Raw genomic sequence first — 20,015 nt, forward strand, 5'->3', positions numbered from 1 at the left:
TTACTCATGGACTAACTAGGAGACAAATACAGACCAGCAGTGTTCTATTTAAGCCATACTTCATTTTTTCCTTCGTTTCATCTGTTGAGGGCCTACTGTGTCCCATGTACTGTCCTAGGTTCTGGGAATACAGCCATGAATAAGGCTGTCAAAATTGCTGCCCTCTTGGAACTCACATCCCGGTGGGAAGACAGATGATAAGCAGATAGATAGATGATAAGCAGATAGACAAATAAAAATAAAATAATGTCAGGGGGTAAGAGTGCTATGAAAAATGACTGGGGCTTCAAGAGTTTGAGAGGGTGTAATCTTTGTAAGCAAGGTCAACGAATGTTCTAGAGAAATCATCAATACATCAAAACTTCTTGACAAAATTTAATCAGGGAAATTATACTTGGTTGTTTAGGTCTTCGATGTATGTGGAGTTGATTTTTGTACATGGTGTTAGGTGGAGGTCCAACTTCATTCTTTTGTGTGTGGATATCCAGGTTTTCCAGCGCCATTTGTTAAAGAGATTGTCCTTTCCCCATTGTGTAGTCTTGGTACCCTTGTCGGAAATCACTCAGCCATATACACAAGTGTTCATTTCTGGGCTCTCTATTCTGATCCATTTGTCTATATATCTGTCTTTATGCCTGTACCACACCATCTTGATTACTGTTGTTTCATAGAATATGTTGAGATTAAGACATGTGAGATCTTCAACTTTGTTCTTCTTTTTCAAGATTGTTTTGTTTATTTGGAGTCACTTGAAATGCCAAATGAATTTTATGATGAGTTTTTCCATTTCTGTAAAAACAGCTGTTGGGATCTTAATAGGGATCACACTGAATCTGTTTACTATGAAGTCCCTTCTCTTACCTCTCTGAGGCCCCCTGGCCTGGCTGGGAGACTCCTGCAAACCCTTGGGCCTGGGCAGTCCTGAGCCCTCACCCTGGCTCTGCTATTTGCTGTCTGTGTGAGAGTGAACCCCTGGGCTCAACTTTCCCATCTGAAAAATGGAGTAAACAGTGGTCACTTTGCTGTGTCATCAGAAGGACTATCAATAATGTGAGGACAGAGTGGGCATTTCTCAAACAGTGAGGGAGATGTCTCTGTTCCCGTGTAGACACATCCACCACCTGAAGGGAAGGATTTTTCTTCTGGGAATGTGGGATCTGTCCTGGGAAGGAGAGTGTGAACTTCCTGCAGAAAGGTGAGTCCCTCACCCTTCCCTCACTCCTCTCTGCCTCTGGGTTCCTGTCCCAGCCAGACAGCTGAAACTGCAGCAGCTCTGAGGGCAGGGCAGCTGAGCAGGACAGCACTGAGCCCCATTTGTCCCTCTTACCCAACTCCGTTCCCTTCACCCCACCTGCAATGGAACAGGTCAAGGAAGGAGCTGAGTACCCCAGACCTACCTCTGAGCACATCCTGCCCCTGCCCACAGGCACGGAATTCAAATGAGGAGGAAAAGACAGAGTGGTGACTGCAGAAACAAGCGGAATCCCTGCCCCATCCCCGCAAAGATGCTGCCTTCATTCAAATTACAACACATCCCAGCATCTCAAGACCCCCAAGCCCCACCACCAAGACTGGCTGGCACCTGGCCCCAGAGAAGACAGTCACAGACCCATGGATTGAGCCTCAGACCCACCAGACCCACTGGACTCCAAGGGGCCAAGTGTGCCTCTGTGCCTTCTCCATCCCTCCATCCTCGTTGTTTATCTATTTATATTAAATGTTTGCATTTCCGAATGGAAATGAGCTCCCTTTAAAAAAAAGTGGTAAAAAAGCACAGACATAGCATTAAATTTACTATCTTAACTATTTTTAAGTGTACAATTCAGTAGTGTTAAGTATATTTACATTGTTGTGCAATAGATCTCTAGACCTTTTCCATCTTGCAAAACTGAAACTCAACACTCATTAAACCATAATTCCCTCTCTCCCCTTCCCCAGCTCTCAGCAACCACCATTCTAGTTTCTGTTTCTATAATTTGACTGCTTTAGGTACTTCCTATGAGTGGAATCACATAGTATTTGTCCTTTGTGACTGGCTTATTTTGCTTAGCATCATGTTCTTGAGATTCATCTATGTTGTCACATGTGACAGAATTTCCTTCTTTTTAAGTCTACATAATATTCCATCACTTTTTAAGTATGCATCACTTTTTATTTAGTCATTCACCATTGATGGAATGTGGTTTGCTTCCACCATTTGGCTATTGTGAACAGTGCAGCAATGAACGTGGGTGTACACATGTCTCTTTGAAACCCTGCTTTCAATTCTCTGGGGGATATACCCATAATGGGGATTGTTAGATCATAGGGTAATTCTATGTTGAATATTCTGAGGAAACTCCATACTATTTTCCATTGTAGCTGCACCATTTTCTGTCACCACCAACAGTACACCAGGGTTCACATTTCTCCACACCCACACCAACCCTTGTTTTCTGTTTTTTGTTTTTGTTTTTGTTTTTTTTAATAATAGCCATCCTGATGAGTATGAGGTGGTATCTCATTGTGGTTTTCATTTGGAAGGTCCCCAGGTGACTCCCAGATGGCACCTGGGAGACACTGTGAGATCAGAGCTCTAAGATGTTTCCCAGTTCGGAACAAGCCTGTGGCACCGAGTATGGGGGAACATGTGATGACAGAAACAGAGAGGCCTCTGTGCCCCCATAGCTCAGGGGGCTCTGCACCCACCGTAGCTCATCTTTGCGCCCTCTGATTCTCCTGACCCGGGGCTTGCTGTCAGCCTGCGGCAAAGTTATCTGGGGAGTTCTGGCAGGTGGAACTCCCTGTTTCTGCTTGTTAAGGATGAAAAGCACAGCCTGTGGAATTTGCCCCAAGGCAGAAAGTCAAATCTTCACCTTGAAGGCACAAAAGACAGCTGGGACGGCTCTCTAATTTGCTAAAATCCACCTCTATTGCTGAGGTAGTGGAACTGCCAGATGGCATCAGCCTCCCAGGCAGCCGCTGCAGAAAAAAAGCTGAGGCATCAGAGAGGAAAATGCCCTGCCTTTCGTCCATCAGAATGTCAGGGCTCCAGGCTGGCCTGTCCCCACAGTCAGCCAGGGCGCTCAGCCTCACGCGGAGGGGAGCAGCAAGGTCCGAACAGAATCGTGACTTTCTGAATGGCCCTTGTGCACGTCCAATTAACTGCCTTCCCCTTCAGCTCTCCTGGCTGTGCAGACTGCAAGGAGCTATGATGCCAGGCGGCTATGGCAAAGGAGGGAGCACAGCCTGGATACTGGAAGGCCGGTGCAATGGGCCCACAGAGCCGCCACACCGCCCAGGAGCGTTATTTCTGGCGTCGGCCATGGGGGCTGATTTGTGCCTTCCTCCTGCTCCATCTGGTCCTCCCTGGCAGGGCTCCCGGCTTGATTCACCACCAGCAGGGCCATATGTCCTGCCAGCCCTCGGAGGGCCTGCAAGTGACAGGGGCGGGGAGGAAAGATGAAAGCTAATTTCTTTCCTTTCCACCCTGCTGGCCCTGAGGGAGGAGGGCCCCCAACCTGTCCCAAGTGCCCCAGAACCCCAGGTGGAAACTCCATATGGGCGGAGTTCTGGGAAGCTGAACACTGGAATTCCTTTCTGGTACTGGAGGCCACCCATCCCTCCCTCCCCACCCAACCCCTTAGGGGCTGGTACAGGCTTCGGTGGGCCCCCGGGAAGTCTCCTAAGGGTAGCAGCCTGGGCTCTGGTTCAAACAAGCCTGAGATAGACTCTCCAAAGGTGGCCACACCCATCCTCCCTGCTGTCACCTGAGGCTCCTCCCATCAGGGGGTGGGGTCTGTCTCCCTTCCCTTGAATCTGGAAGGGCTTTGTGACTTGCCCAGGCAAATGGGATGGAAGTGACCTTTCGGAGACCTAGCCAATTCTCCCCTGCTCTCTGGGAAGCTTGGAGGACTGAATGCTGAGCCACCACTTGGGGAAAGAGAGGCCACGTGGGCGAATGCCAAGTGAGGCCTTCTAGACCTTCCAGCCTAGCCCAGCCACCAGCTGAGGGAGCAACCCTAGTTATCACCAAAATCCACAGACATTGTTCACAACACAAACTACGAACCTCCATGAAGCCTAAGATACAAGTGGATGAGGCAAACCAGCGACAGCCATGAGACTTATCTCTGTCGGGGAAGGAGCAGAAGGAAGCAATAGGGGCAGCAGCATCTGGTGACCTGGAAGTAGGAGAGCCCCAAATAAGCGACAGACATTCATCATGGTAAAGATGGGTGCCAATTTCAGAAGACACTGGAGTGTGGCTAAGAGCAAGGGGCTTAAAGTGGCCAAGTAGTCTAGCTCCTAAAAACTCCTGGAGGAGCCCCTCCAAGGCTCTCTGCCCTGAGGGCTCAGGACCCCACTTGGGAGAAACTGCTGGTTGTGGAATAAAATTGAGCTGTAGATCAGCGACGATAGAAACGAAGGCAAAATGGCCAGAGAAAAGTAGATGTGCCCATGATGAGCTGATTGCCTCCAGGCTCCAACAGCCCTTTTCTTTCTCATATCAGATGAGCTCACAGGGAATCATATACATTTCCCTGTTCTGTCCGCCAAAAAGGCTAGACACAATGATCAATCCAGCAGCAATGAGCAACAGTAGAGCATGAATTGTGGTCTTGAAATATCATTTCCTATGAAAAGAAACCTGGGCTTCTTGGAGAAACGCCTGGTTTCAAGTCTGGAGCAAGAAGGCAACAAAGGTCAAGATGAGGCTGGACCACCTTGACATACCAGCTAGCAGGAGGCTCTCAAAGACCGATAGGATGACATGGATGACATCAGAAGTCTCAGTGGACCATGTGAGCTTTAATAATGATAAGAGTTGCAATGGATTCATGTCAATCAAGTATATTTCAATCTGTAGGTTCATAATGCTATTAAAAATTAATTGGTCATCTTGATAGGAAAGCAACTTATTATCTTGGAGATTGGTAGATAAAAGAAATGAATGTACTTAATACCATTGAACTGTACACTTAAAGTTGGTTAAGGTAGTAAATTTTATGTTATGTGTATTTTAGCACAATAAAAAATTGAGGGAAAATATCTGCAAAAAAGTCAATTTATCTCATTCTTCTACATTTGAGCCTTTTTTTTTCTTCATTTTTAAGTAGACCTTGTTTTTAGAGCAGTTTTAGGTTGGCAGTAAAATTGACCATGGAGAGAGTTCTCCTGTATCGCCCACCCCTCTACCCTCAGTCTCCCCCACTATCAAATCCAGCACCAGAGTGGTACGTTTGTTACAATCAATATTTGTACAATTTAAAAAATGTTTTATTTTGAACTAATTTTAGGCAGAGAAAAGTTGCAAGAATAGTAAAAACAGTTTTCTAATATGCTTCACCTTGCTTCCCTTAATGTTAATATCTATATAATTGAGAATAAGAAGTTAACATTGGTACAGTATTTTTAGTTAAAGTACAGATACTTTAATATCATAAATTTTTCACTAATTTCCTTTTTTGCTTCCAGGATCTGATCCGGATCCCACATTGCGTTAAGTTGTCATTTCTCCTTGGTCTCCTTCCATCTGTAACTCTTTCCTTGTCTTTCATGACACTGATCAAAAAAATATTTTTTAATGAGCAGACCAAAACAGTTTTTTTAAAGGAAGAACAAAGTTGGAAGACCTACACTACCTGATTTCAAGCCTATCTGTAAAGCAGCAGTTTCAAGAAAGTGTGATATTGGTATAAGGATAAAACTACAGATAATGGAAGAGAAAATAGAGTCCAAAGTAGATCCACAGATTTATGGTCTGTTAATTTTCAGCAAAGGCATCAAGGTAATTCAATGCAGAAAGAATAGTCTTTTCAACAAACGATGCTGGAAGAACTAGGTATCTATTTTTTACAAAAAGAATCTCAGTATTTATCTTCTACCACTCACAAAATTTAACTTAAAGTCGATCATAGATGTAAATATAAAAGTAAAAAACTTTTAAAAGAAAACATAGGAGGATATCATTGTGACCTTGGTATAGGCAAAGATTTCTTAGCTAGGACATAGAAAGTGTGGGTCATTTAAAATTAGACTAATAATAAATTAATTAATTGAAAATTTCTGGTCTTCCAAAGACACTGTTAAGAAAATAAAAAGGGAAGCCACAGACTAGGAGAAAATGTTCATAATATTTATCTGAGAGAAGGACTGTTATCCAGATTATATAAGTAACTCTTACAACACAATATTAGGAAGAAAAATGATCCAATTTTTTAAATAGGCAAAAGAGTGAATTGTACATTTTAAAATCATCGAGATGGTAAATTTTATGGTGTGTATATTTTGCCACAATTAAAAAAAATGTTTTAAGTGGGCAAAAGTTTTGAAAAGACCTTTCAGAAAAGAAGATATGGAAACATCAGGTCACACACCTGAAATAGATACGATGTTTTATTTGTCAGTCATACCTCAGTAAAGCTGGGGAGCAAAAGAAAAAACAATCTATGAATGGCCAATAAGCACAAGATAAGATGCTTAACAGTATTGGTGATCAGGGAAATGCAAATTAAAACTATGAGATACCACTACATACCTGTTAGAATGGGTAAAAAAATGATTAAAAAAATTTTTGACAATTGTAAATGCTAGCAAGGACACAGAGTAACGGGAACTCATACTGCTGATGAGAATGTAAAATGGTGATGTCACTCTGGAAAACAGTTTGACAATTTCAAATAAGTTTTTTGCATATATATATTTTTATTGAAGTGTAGTCAGTTTACAACGTGTCAATTTCTGGTGTACAGCATAATGCTTCAGTCATACATGAACATACATATATTCGTTTTCATATTCTTTTTCACCATAAGTTACTACAAGATATTGAATATGGTTCCTTGTGCTATACAGTAGGACCTTGTTTATCGGATTTCCAAATAAATTTTAACACTCACCTCCTATACAACCTAGCAATCCCACTTCTGAGTATCTACCCAAGAGAATGAAAGCATATGTCCATATAAACACTTGTACACCTATGTTCATAGCAGCTTTATTCATGATAGCCAAATCTAATAACCCAGATGTCCATCTAAAACATTTTCTTACATTTAAAGTAATACTAGTAAGTAACATTTCTTGAGCACCTGCTTCGTGTAAGGCACAGCCCCAAATGCATCATTTATACAAACTCTTTTACTCCTCCCCACAACTCCACAAGGTTGGGAATGTTGTTATTTCCAGCAAAGAGATGAGGAAACCAAGGCACAGAGAGGCTGAGATCAGCCCAAAGCCCCACAGTTACAAAGTGGCAGAGCTGAGGGTTGAAACGGGCCATGGAGCTCCTGAATCTCTGCTCTCAACTGCAGAGGTTAAGAGGCTATCGTGGGGGATGGAGAGGAAACTCTCCCGGCCGGTGTGGCTGCCTTGCTTGTCCTGGTGGACTGTAGGAAGACGATACAAAAAATTGAGGTAGGCGTTTCGAAACCAAAATGCACCACAAGTTTTATTCATTTCCTTAAGAAGTCTTTACTGAGCCTCTCCTGTATGCCAGGCACTGTCCCAGGCTGCTGGGGCTCCAGCCATGAGCATCACATGCAGAAATCCCTGCCCTTGTGGAGCTGACATCCCTTCCCATGCCTCAGTTTTTCCAGCTGTAAAACAGTTACTCAAAGCTGTCTAAGGAGACAGTTAAAAAGAAAACAAGTGAGTCTGAGAAAGGCTTAGAGGTATACAGGTGACAATGGATAAACCAGACCTTGACAGCAACGTGTACCACCAATGGAGGCAACAGATCCAACAGGCTGTGAACATGTGGTGTTCCCTGAACTCTGTCTGCTGTTTTTGCCTCAGCACTCGTCATTATCAAATAATTCAGGAAAATAATCACAGCAGCTCCAGGCAGATGAGGTCAGAGGCACTGCCCCAAACAGTGACAGGCACAGAAGTGGCAGCCACAGAGGGAGTTGTCCCTGGTGTGGTTTGCCCGTGTGGAGGGGAGGATCATGCTCCATTTAGAGGAGAAATCATGCCTTCAGCCCCAAGGCAACAGATGTGAGTGACGTGTGTGTGTGTGGGGGAGGTGTGTGTGTGTGTGGGGTGTGTCCAGGAATGTATCAGGAGCCATCTATCTACAGATCGCAAACTCATATATGCTGTGGGAACCATAAATGAAAATTCGCAGCACAGATGGCTCTTTTGAGGTTTCTTCAAGAGTAGGAGGTGATGTGCTAGAGGATTAGGAATCTATTCTAGATAGTGTCTGTTGAGGGTGTCTGGTTTACTGTTGTCACAGCCAGTGCCTCACTGTACCTGCCCTCCACCTTGTTCCGAGAGCCTCCCAGAAATAGAGGCCACTGTGCTGGCCACAGGGGTGCTGCTTCCCAGGTCCCCTCTGTTCTTTCTGTGACCAAAGAAGGCTCTGGAACCTCAGAAGGAAAGGAACTGCAATTAGAAAATCTTTACGAGCCATAGTTTATTCATTTACAACTGGAGAGACTCCAGGGGGGCCCTGGGGACCCAGACCCTGACTTCCATCTTTAGCAGCAGCCCTCAGGATTTTATAGCTTTCTCAAAGTCGGTGGTTCTCAATGTTGGTGGCTTTAAAACTGCTGCTGCCCATACATATGTTCACCAGAAAACATGTATAAGAATATTCTTAGCAGCTTTATTTATAAACACTGGGGAAAACTTAGATGTCTATCAATTGGTAAATGGATAAACAAATTGTGATATATCTAGACAATGGAATACCACTACCAACAAAAAGGAATGAATTACTGATGCCTGTGACATGGATTCTCACAGACCTAATGATGGAGAGGGGCAGGCAGCCAGACACAAAGTAATACATGCTGTGGGGACATGAGTCAGAATAGTGTGTACCCAGGACTGGGGGTGGCGGACATTGACAAGAAAGAAGGACTTCTGGGTATTAGTCATGTTCTCTCTCTTGACCTGGATGATAATTAACAGATTCATTCACACACATACACACACACGAAAATACATTGAGTTAAAACCTTAAGATTTATGCACTTTAATGTAAGTATACTACACATCAAGAAAAAATTAAAAAGCAAAATACTAATGCCTGGGCCCCAACCCCTGAGTGTCCAACTTAATTGGTCTGGGGTGTGCCTGGGTAAATGGGTTTTTAAAAGCCTCCTAAAGGATTCTAACCGGCAGCAGGATGAGACTGAACCTCAGGAGAGCCAGAGTCCCTCTTCTCAGTGCTCTGAATTCTGGCCTCTGACTCCCTGCCCCTGACCATGGCCCCAGCAGGGAGACCCCCAGGGACAGCTTGAGGCTTTGCAGTCAGGGTCCAGTTCCATCAATTTTTACCTCTGTGACCTTGAACAAGAAACATCTATCTTTCCAGGCCTTTTTTGTTTGATTGTTGGTTTTTTGGGGTTTTTTATGTGTGCATTATTTTGTGTGTCTTTAACAAGTGGCAGGGGATATACACATGCACAATACAGGGTGGGAGTGATAAAAATGGGGTTGGTCTTTATAATCTCTATTTTTTGGAAAATGTTTATATTTTTCACATATGTATATGCACTTTTTATGTTCTAGTTCACATATATAAGCTTAAAATACAATTCTTTTTGGTAATAACTATTTTTTATATTAGATTCATAGGCATATTTATATTTTAGTGACCAATAAACTGTATTTTAAAACATGTTATACTATTAGTTTAACTGGATTTCATTTTATTTTTTTCCTAAATTTTGCAATAGTGTTTTTCTAAGAGGTTTTTTTTTTTCCCCCCATTTTTTAAATTGAAGTACAGTCAGTTTACAATGTTGTGTCAATTTCTGGTGTACAGCATGATGTTTTAGTCATATGTGTACAAACCTATATTCCTCTTCATATACATCTGATCCTGTCACTACTGCTTGAAACCTTTCCATGGCTTTTCATTGCACTTTGAATAAAATCCTGCCTCCTGCCTGAGGCCATCATGCCTGTCCAGGTTCGCCTTGTTCACATGTCCCGGCCACACTGGCTGCCTTTCTGTTCAAGCGCTCCTCTGCAGCAGAGCCTTGGGCTGGAACCCTTCCTCCAGCCTTTTCTCAATCCATGCTTGACTCCTCCATTACTCTGGTTCACCACACCCTGATCATTTTCTTCATAGCTCCCAGCACATAATAGAGGTATTTGTTGCTTAGTGTGGGGTCCATGTGTGTCTCTGTCCCCACTCTTGCCTCACCACCTGGCCCAGTGCCAGGTGCTCAGTGCCTAACTGCTGAAAGGATGCACTGCCATCTGAGAAGTCTTTTGAAGTGTCAGAGGGTATTATTATTATTTGTCTTCCTTCCTCACTCAGTCACCTCTAATCTCCTCTGCTCACCATGGTGTTGCTGTTTATTCCTGAAACATTTATTAAATATCCCAGCCATGTGCAAGATGTTATGTTAACTGCTGGGAGGACACAGAGAAGAGCAAGGCATGGTTCCTGCCCACGAGAAGGCTCTGTCCGGGGATGGAGACACCACAGGGCCACCATCCAAGGGTGCGCTGGGAAGTGCTGTGGGGTCCTTCCTCATCCTCTTCTCACTCCACATCCTCTCTAGGTGATCTCAGATCCTCACAAGGTCTTAGATGGTTCCCTGACCTAATCTAACCCAGCTCTCTCCTACAGGACACATTCTGAGCTCTTTAAAATTATCCCAAGTATTTTCACCACTGTGTCTCACAGGCACAAATGCAACAAAATCTAAAACTGAATTCATCTCTCTTAAACAATTTAGCAGTATTTCAGGTAAACAGAAGCATAGCTTACTGAGGTAATGACATTGAAATGCCAGTTAACTGTTAGAGGGGAAATTTTTACATCAGGAGACTTTCCAGGAGGATAAGAGATTTAAACATAAAAACTTAAGTCACATAAAGACCTTGAATATTTTCAGAAGTGAGCAGGAGAGTCGTTGGATGGTTTTAAGCAAGGGAGTGACATGGTCTGATGTTGTAGCAGGATCACTCAAGCCACTGTCAGGGAAGAGACCTGGAAGAGGATATTTCAATGGACTGCATTCCAGTGTTGCTACTGGGAAGGGAGTGGTCACAGCTGTCTTTTCCTGCTGGCTGCTTTTAAGATCTTTTCTTTATCTTTGTTGTTCTTCAACTTCATTATGATAGGTTTAGGCATGGATCTGCTTTTATTTATTCAACTTGGGATTTGATGATCCCAGGTAATCTGAAGTGTGTTGTCTTTCAAGAATTCTGGAGGATATTCTGATGGTGTCTCTTTCTCATATTCTCTATTATTTCCTTGTAAGACTTCACACAAACATGTGTGAAGCCTTTCTCACTCTATTCTTCATAGCTCAAATCCCTTCTCTCAAATATCCCAGCTCTTTCAATCACTAGGCTACACTGTGAGAAAATTGTTTTTTCTTCTATCTCCCATTTCATGATTTTTCTCCTTGAGTGTGTTGGATCTGTTTATTCTTTTTTTTTAAATTAAGTTTTAAGTTTCAATCAGTTTAGTTTTCATTATGAGAAGTTTTCTTGTTTCATTTTCCAAATCTGCTTGACCAGTTCTTAGATTATGTTGTTCCTTGTCTGTACCATCTAGCTTTTTTTATTTTAAGTTTCTGCAAATGTGTATGAATATTTTTTAAAATTGTGGCAAAATATACATAAGATTTACTATCTTAACTATTTTATGTGTACAGTTCAGTAGTTGCCAAGTAATTCACACTGTTGTAAACCAGTCTACAGAACTCTTTCCATCCTGCAAAACTTGTTTTAAAATACTTGTTTTTAAATAATGAAACCACAAAAATACTTGAAAGACCTATATGTGAATATTATGTAATCTTGAGATGCAGCGTGACTTTTTAGGCATTGTACTAAAGTCTGAAACCATAAAGATTTGAATATAAAGAAACGTGAAACTTCAGAATGCCATGAAAATTGAGACAAAAGAAAAAAACAGGGATATTCTTGAAAAATATGTGACAAAGGGTTAACAACTTTAACATGTAGAAAGTGACTTCAATCAATAAGGAAAAAACTCTACATAGGAAAACAGGTAATGGAAAAGAACAATTTATAAAAGAAGGAACACAAATGCCTAAAAAGAAAAGAAAAATGTTTAACATGGAAGTAATCAGGAAAAGCAAATCAAAAGTGCAATGAGATTAGTATATTTTATCTATTAGATTGACAGAAATGAAAAAGAATTATCCAATATGAGCAGAGTTAATGGAGAAGAGGGCCTTGATAGTAACTTTTGGTGGTAATGTAATTGATAATGCCTTCCTGGAAGTCAGCGTGACAAGTGTCAAAACCTAAAAATGTGTGCTTTGTTACTCAACAATTACACTTCTAGGAATTTGTCCTCAGGAAAATATTGGAGAAGGCTGCAGATTAGTATATGGTCTCGTTAGTTATAATAGTGAAGGCTTAAAAAAAAAGAAGATATATATATATATATACACACACACACACACACACACACACACACACACATATATCTCTCTGCAGTCATAATAGTGTTGATTAAACTATCAGTGGACTACTACGTAGGCATTATAATTGCAGGTATTAACTCATATGAAAAGAGAATCATGATGTATTGGTAAACAAAAAAAAAAAAAGCAGGTTAACCAAATATACCGTAACCTACATACAAAACATGCCATTTGTGTTAAAAAATATATTTCCTTGGGTGCGTGTGCGTTTACAAGAACATGTACGAAAAAGTTAATAACGGTTCTTTGCTTGGTGGGATTCTATTTTTATTTATTTTTTTATTTAATTATTTAATTATTGCTATTGCTGTTATTACTGTTTTGCCTGTATGGTCTCTCTTTTCCCTCGTTCAAAGAGCATATATTACTTACACAATAATAAGTTAAATGATCAACGACGGAAAACGAAGAAAATAAAGAGTAGCGAGTTTCTAAAGAGCCTGGCCAAGAATAAAGTGACCGTATATTGACAAAGTACGCTGAGTCAGAAGTCCCCAGAAGCGCTTTCCCCGTGCGCGTGTGCTCCAGGCAGTCAGGGCTCTCCGCCGCACGGAGCCGCCAGTTCCTCAGGCACTGCCGAGGCCAGCCCAGGCAGCGCGCGGGTCCTGACAGGGGGCGGGGCACGGCAGCCCGGAAGAGACGCTGCGCTGCGCATGCCCTTTCCTTTCCAGCTCCGGCCCCGGACGCAACAGCCGTCGCGGTGAGTTTCTCTGGCGTCCGGGTTCCATCGGCCCCCATCCTGGCTCTCTCGCCGCCGTAGTCGCCTTGCTTTCCCGGGGTTGGCGCGAGAGGTCCCTCTCCTGCTCCTCGCACGCTCATTTCTGAGCAATGAGAGGGGCCAGGGGTTCGCTTCACGGGGAAGTGGGGTGCTGGCAGGCGAAGATTGGCGTCCTGATAGCGGAGGGCCTAGAAGGGGAGGATGAAGCCCTTGCGTGGTGGGGACTAACCGACCGAGGCTACGGAGACTGCGCCCCTCTTGCAAGCTTTTCCTTCGGAGCAGACCTCCACCCCGAGCTGCCTCCTTGCCTGGCCATGGAGCTCTAGTTTGGAGGAAGAGTAGAAGGGGATGAGGCTGCGAAGGCCTTAGCCTTCTGGTTTGGGGTCGGCGGCCTGTCCTGAATTGAGAGCTTTCCTCTGGGTCCTCCCCGCGCACCTGAAACTACCGCCGCGCCGTTCCTCGCTAGGTAGAGTTTATGGTCCCCAGTTACTCCTACAGGGTCTGCGCCTTTTATGTCTTTGTGGTTGTGAGAGTGAAAGTCTGGAGCGAGTATGCACCCCAGCCCCGTTTTGTTTTTAATGTCTAGGGAACTTTTTGCTCACCTGAGTCGTTTTTCGAAGGTGGATTAGGGAGCTAGAAACTATTAGTCTTCAATTTTGCGGAGTTTAAATTCCTGTTGTCCTGTATGTTTTCCACGCTGTATTTCAGATTTCCACCCGTTGGACAATGATTTTGTATGGCCGTTTGGGGGACCAGGAACTAGGTTACTGGTCCCTGGGTACGTTGCTCGAAAGTGCTTTTCCTTCCTGCAGATGTTGATGCCCAAGAAGAACCGTATTGCCATTTATGAACTCCTTTTTAAGGAGGGAGTGATGGTGGCCAAGAAGGATGTCCACATGCCCAAGCACCCCGAACTGGCAGACAAGAACGTGCCCAACCTTCACGTCATGAAGGCCATGCAGGTAGCCGGGGGGCTGCTGGAGTGGGGTGCAGATGGAGGGATTTTCCACTGACGTTCAAGGCAAATTCCAAGGAGAGGTCAGGACAGCCAGAGCTGCTTGCTACCTTGAAGGGAAGTGAGGTAGATACACCTTGAAAACTTGTCTACTGTGCAGTTTAGCGTCCCTTTGCACTAGATTTCTCCCTTGAATCCTTTAATTGGGTCTTAACAGTAGTTTTCTGTCTTAGTCTCTCAAATCACGAGGCTACGTGAAAGAACAGTTTGCCTGGAGACATTTCTATTGGTACCTTACTAACGAGGGTATCCAGTATCTCCGTGATTACCTCCACCTGCCTCCTGAGATCGTACCTGCCACCCTGCGTCGCAGTCGTCCTGAGACTGGCAGGCCACGGCCTAAAGGTATGCTGTCTATACAAGGCCTCTGAGGGCCTGCTCTTAAGTTATTGTTTCAGGGAGGAGGGGTATGCGTGGAATGGTGGGGGTTTTTGTGTAGGATGTGGAGGTGGTCTTGTTAACGCACTATTAATTGCTTTTGAGGGACTCTGGCATGCAGGACCTCAGGTCAAGTCCTAGAACCTTTGTCCCCCGTCATGGCACTTGTAATGGAACTGGACTCTGGTCTGCAGGCCATCCCAGGAGACAGCGTTAAATACGGAATATTAGTCTCTGGCCAGATGAATGTGGTGGAGCATTGACTAATTTTTCCAGGAGAGAAGTGCTTATCCCCAAAAAGCCCAGAGCAAAGCTGTTGACCACATGTGAAAGAAAGTTCTTTAGAGTTTCTTGGCAATGGGAGCAAAAATAATCGAAGTTAAAGAGGGGAGGATGGATGTAGAATACATAATAGTGTGAAAGAACATGCTTCTTGGCAGGGGAGGGGATTACCTTCTGATCATTGCTGGCTCATAGTGGTCATTTGTCAAGGTTATGGTTCCCTTTCCATAGGTTCTGAAAAAGCTTGTCCGAGGAACTTTGTAGGAGGAGCAGTTTGTGAGTCTTGAGTGATGAGGTGCAGAAATTCCTAAAAACATGATCATTAGACTGTCCAGGTTCTCTGGAAAGAGACTTCATGCAGCACAGGCATCTGCGTTTTTTTATGACCACTGCCTAGGGGATTCTGGCGGTTAGGTAGCTAGAATTAGCGCAGAGGTTCTTCACTGCATCTTGGAATCACTGAGGGCAGGGGGTGCTGATGCCACTGTTTGTTCCCACACAGATTCTAATTTGCCTTGGGTGGGGCCTCACATTTATTTAGCTACTATCTGCAGGTTCAATCTTATTTCTTCTACTTACAGAAAAAGTTCATATTGTAATAATACGGACCCAGTAATTTCCAGGGTAATATGTAGAGAGAATACTAGATGAACCTTCCAGTGTTTATGAGAATTTTTTTTTAAAGTAGTGTTTAAAATCTGCTTTTCATATCCCACAGCCTATTGAGGTAAAAGAGAAGCCCAAAGGGGAACTAAAGGATTCAGTGACATCTATATATTTATAAAGAGATGGGGCTTGCAACTTAAGATGACTTTTCTGTTTGCACAGGAAGTTTTTCACTTCAGAGATGGGTCATATTTAAAATTTTGGCTATTCATATGTTTGTAGAAATGGCTGGGTTTCTTAATTTGCCAAGCAATTGGGAAATGTGTGTTTATGTTGAGAAATACAGTGCAAGAAAGTAATCTTTTTGCAGATATATGGCATTTTAATTAAGGTGAGTTTTCCTAGGCCTTTGAGGAGCCAGAACATCAATGATGGCAAGTTTCTAGCTGACAGTTCTGAGTGTAGGAGTTCCTGTCCCCATTAACCCATCATAATCAAATTGTTGCCCAGTGAGAATGGAGAGCAGTTCTAGTTTTTTTTTGGCCTGTGTTCATAGTGTGGTTTAATTTGTGTAGGTCTGGAGGGAGAACGACCTGCAAGACTCACACGAGGGGAAGCCGACAGAGACACCTACAGACGAAGCGCTGTGCCCCGTGAGTAATGCATCCTGTGTATTATCCGGGTGTTGGGGTAGGATCTCTGGTTTCAGCCCTCGCTGGGGCTCAGCCCTTGGACATGCCGAGGTGACCAGGAAAGAGCCTTGAGTTTTTGTTTGTTTTTTGGAAAGAGCTTTGATTTTGATCTCACATCGTCTCCAGCTGGAGTCCTTTGTGCTTCTTGCTTTATGCACGAATGGGTACTAGGAGGAAGGCCCTCTGGGGTCACAGAAGACTAGTTGAGAACCTCTAGAGCAAAACTGAAAACTTCTAGGAAAGCAATGTGTTATTTTGTGGTTGTGTTCCTGTGTGATAAGCTGCTTGCGGGCAGGGCACATTCACATCACCTTTGTTGTTTTCTTACTGCAAAAATAGTGCAGAAACTTGCTTTTAAATATTTGCATTGACTGGAACAACAGAGGTGTGTTCAACAAATGTTGAGTGTTAATGGTGTGCCAGACATGATTCTAAGGGCTGGGAGGAGGGGAGTAGTGTACATAAGAGACAACAGGCCCTTCTCTTATTGAACTTGTATTTTGGTAGTAGGAGTGGATAAACAAAAATAAGTATGTATTATGTCCATGGTGTGGGTGCTCCAGGGAAAAATTAAAGTAGGGGTGTGTGTGTGGCAGTTTTCAGTAGGATTTTTCAGGGAAAGTCCTGTGGAAGTGAGATAGGAGCAAACGTGTGAAGGTGGTGAGGCTACCTGGGGGAAGAGCACTCCAGACGAAGGGCCTGTGGGGATGGAACCTGGTTTGTTAAACAGTAGAAGATAGTGGGAGAGTCGGATAAGAATGTAGGTCTCCTGGCTCTGTGGGCTGGGCTAGGGCTTGGGATATTACTCTGGAATGTGATGGGGAGCCATTCAACTTGTATAAAAGAGACTCTCCTTGTTGCAGAAGCAGTTATTGTCACATAAAACCAAGGTGTAAAAGGGAATCTTGACTGACTCCTTGCCTCCTTTGTCATGCCTGATTGATTCTTCATATGTGAAGTAGAAGTGAGCCCTTGACCTAAATACCTTGTATAGGATAGTAAGGATGAATTCCTTCAGTAAACAGGTTCTCAGTTCAGAGAAAGTTAGTAGTTGCTCTTCCTAGAAGTCACACCTTAAGGAGAATTGGTCAGAGAATTATTCTCCAGAGGGTGTGACAGTTGGGCCTTGGGTCTCCAAGTCAGGGGGGTGGGACAGGGAGTGAGCATTTCAGGTGAAAGATTGGTATGGAGATGCAGCAGCTTGCTGGTCAAAAGGGCGAGGTGGGGAGCAGACCAGAGCCTACAACAGGTATGGTCGGAAATGAGCCAAAGGGAGGCTCCCACTTGAGAGAGATTTCCTGAAGCTATATTCACTGTTAGCCTTGCCCCTGCCACCACCGCCTGTCCCCCAAATGTGAGTCGTAAAATTTCCTAGTGGCCACACTTAAAGCAGACAAAAGTATGTGGGTATTAATTTTTAATCCAATATTTTAAAGTGTTGCCTTAATAATGTAATCCATATAAATGTTAGTGAGATATTTTGCATTCTCTTAAGCTTTGAAATCTGGTAGGTATTTTGCACACATCTCAGTTTGGACTAGTGGCTGCCGTACAGGGCAGAACAGCACTAGATCTTTCATCTTGTTTGCCACTTTGCCATGATCGTGATACAATTGCTTTTTTTGCTTCTGTGGGCCCTTTATCTCTTAGTTCTTCCTTCATTGAGCTCCCTCTGTGAGCTAGGTGAGGGTAGTTTGGAGCCATATAAGAAGGGCACATAATCCAGACTTTGTGGTCAAGGCAGCCTTCCTGGAGGGGCCAACAGTTTGGACTGTGAGTTTTGAAGGGTGACTTAAGGAAGGCTGCCCACAGGAGAGGGAGGAGGCGAATATGGCTCAGAAGATGTTTTCCCACTGCAGGGTGTAATTTACTTGTACTTCATGGGGTATCTTTGCTGACATGGCTTTTTCTGCAAGATTGGATCAGGTGACTTGTCTGCCCTTGTTCTGTAGTAAATTAGATCGTAAGAATCTACGTCGATGTTTCTCATTCCAGCTGGTGCTGACAAGAAAGCCGAGGCCGGGGCCGGGTCAGCAACCGAATTCCAGTTTGTAAGTATCCTCTTTTGCTCTTCATTAGAGTCACTGTTTGGTCCCAGCCCTTGAGGTTGCACATAGAGGGATGCAGTATAGTGTGGGTCTCACCTCTCTTCCCCCTCCCCCCCACCAAAATTCCAAATAGGTTTTTACATTAAGCCACAGTATGCAGACTTCTGTAAATATATATATATAAATTACTGAAGTGAGTCGCACAGATTCTCCATGAGGTATCTGTTTCATTAGTGATCGTAACACCCCTGGATTAGTTTCATGAACCAAAATTTAGGATTGAGAACTGAACACTGGAGATTGAGTGGGCTCTCTACCTCAGGTGGTGTGATCTTGGGCAGGTGCCTATATGTGCCTCAGTTTCCTCATCTATAAAGTAGAGCTGATGGTCTTAGCTATCACAAGGTTATTGTGAGATTAGTTAATCCGGGTAAAGTGCTCAGCACAGGGACGGTGTATCACCATGGGGGTAGCTACTGTCCTGTGGCAGGTCTTCACAGTACATGATTGTTCTCTGAGGTCTTGTTTGTGAAAAGGAGATATGTGTGGCAGGCACAAGATTGTGCCTCGTGCCAGGTGCTTCCATGTGTGTATATACATGAGCTCACTCTTGAGTGGGTGTCCGTATTCCCAGTGAGGAAAACGGGCATAGGAGGTGGATGTGGCCCCATATCCAATAGGAGACAGGGTGGGATTTATGGCCTGGACTCAGCCTTTACATTTGGGGTCCTCTCCAGTGATAATGAGGCTTGTTGCCTGGCATACTGCTAATGTTGACATCATGTGCTTTCTCTTGCAGAGAGGCGGATTTGGTCGTGGACGTGGTCAGCCACCTCAGTAGAGTTGGAAGAGATAGTTTTGTGTTGAATAAACCTGTAGCCAGAAAAGATTAATCTTGTGTGCCCTGTTTGTTTGCATTATGTAGCCTGAACAGAACAGTTTAAGGATAAGAATGTAAATGGAACAAGACTGGATTAGTTTTGGGAGTTGTCCTTATCCAGGGTGACATCACTGATTGCTGTTAGAACTGCAATACTTGGCTTTGACTTAGGCCGTCATTCTTCCAGCACAAGCCTCCCTGTAGAGTCATATCCAGTGTGGTTTCCATTCTGGGAGGTGGTTGGAAAGCTGGGCATCTTCACCAGACCAGCCATGCTGGCTCAGCTCTGCACGGTGGGAAAGTTGCTATTATGTTGGTTCTAGAATGACTAATTTTCAAAGTGCAGGGGTTACAAGAATCAAGGGGGAAAACAATGCACAGGAAGGAACATCTTAAAGGGACTGCCCAGCTGTCTGAAGACCCCTGGGATTTTTATCTTTCCATAATCAGAAGACCACCAGACAATTGAGAGTTCTTGCTGTTCAGGGCTCCTTGAAAAGGGGAAGTGTGCTGTCCAGTTTTCCTGGAGCCTGTCAGTGGTGACCCAGCCTATGGCATGAGTAAATGGACAAGAACAGTATGTCGAGAGTTTCCCCTTTGGGCCAAGTGCCATTTTGGTATAAGTACCAGAGGGGTTTGATGGGACCATTTCTGTGGTCCTGCACTATAAACACCGTATACCTGGCACAGTGCTAGGAAGTGGGCCTTGAAGGAGCAGCCCAATGAACTCAGGCACAAGCCTGCAGGCCGGTTTACTGGGTTGCAGGTCAAACCATGACTGCTGATGGTTGTACATACGCACTTGGTGCTCAGGGGTCAAAGCTTTTGATGGAGCAGCTCGGCTAACCAGCAGGTCCACCGAGCTAAGGAAAACCAGCAAGACAGATAACCAATAGAAGTGGATCTTAAGGCATGTGGGAACTTGGGAATCATGTTTGTGGGATACTATGGGCCAAGCATTGTATGGAAAGGAGTGATAATTA

The 20,015-nt window shown here is 43.9% G+C and overlaps 1 protein-coding gene across 1 annotated transcript; it reads left to right on the forward strand.

Annotated features, from left to right (window-relative positions):
- The first annotated feature begins 13,003 nt into the window (after nucleotides 1-13,003).
- RPS10 (ribosomal protein S10) lies at nucleotides 13,004-19,045 on the forward strand. Its single transcript, XM_006202098.4, has 6 exons — nucleotides 13,004-13,113; nucleotides 13,944-14,093; nucleotides 14,320-14,491; nucleotides 15,988-16,065; nucleotides 18,100-18,155; nucleotides 18,952-19,045. Exons 2-6 carry the CDS (start codon nucleotides 13,944-13,946, stop codon nucleotides 18,991-18,993), a joined length of 498 nt encoding a protein of 165 aa, XP_006202160.1. The 5' UTR covers nucleotides 13,004-13,113; the 3' UTR covers nucleotides 18,994-19,045.
- Nucleotides 19,046-20,015: the final 970 nt, after the last annotated feature.

This window comes from Vicugna pacos, chromosome 20, assembly GCF_048564905.1.
Source record: "Vicugna pacos chromosome 20, VicPac4, whole genome shotgun sequence".
Lineage (NCBI taxonomy): Eukaryota > Metazoa > Chordata > Mammalia > Artiodactyla > Camelidae > Vicugna > Vicugna pacos.

Excerpts from the sequence above, each read along its gene's own strand:
- RPS10 (XM_006202098.4), top strand. The coding sequence starts at position 13,944 with ATGTTGATGCCCAAGAAGAACCGTATTGCCATTTATGAACTCCTTTTT. Across the intron at positions 16,066-18,099 it reads CAGACGAAGCGCTGTGCCCC|CTGGTGCTGACAAGAAAGCC; the intron begins GTGAGTAATGCA and ends TTCTCATTCCAG. Across the intron at positions 18,156-18,951 it reads CAGCAACCGAATTCCAGTTT|AGAGGCGGATTTGGTCGTGG; the intron begins GTAAGTATCCTC and ends TTTCTCTTGCAG.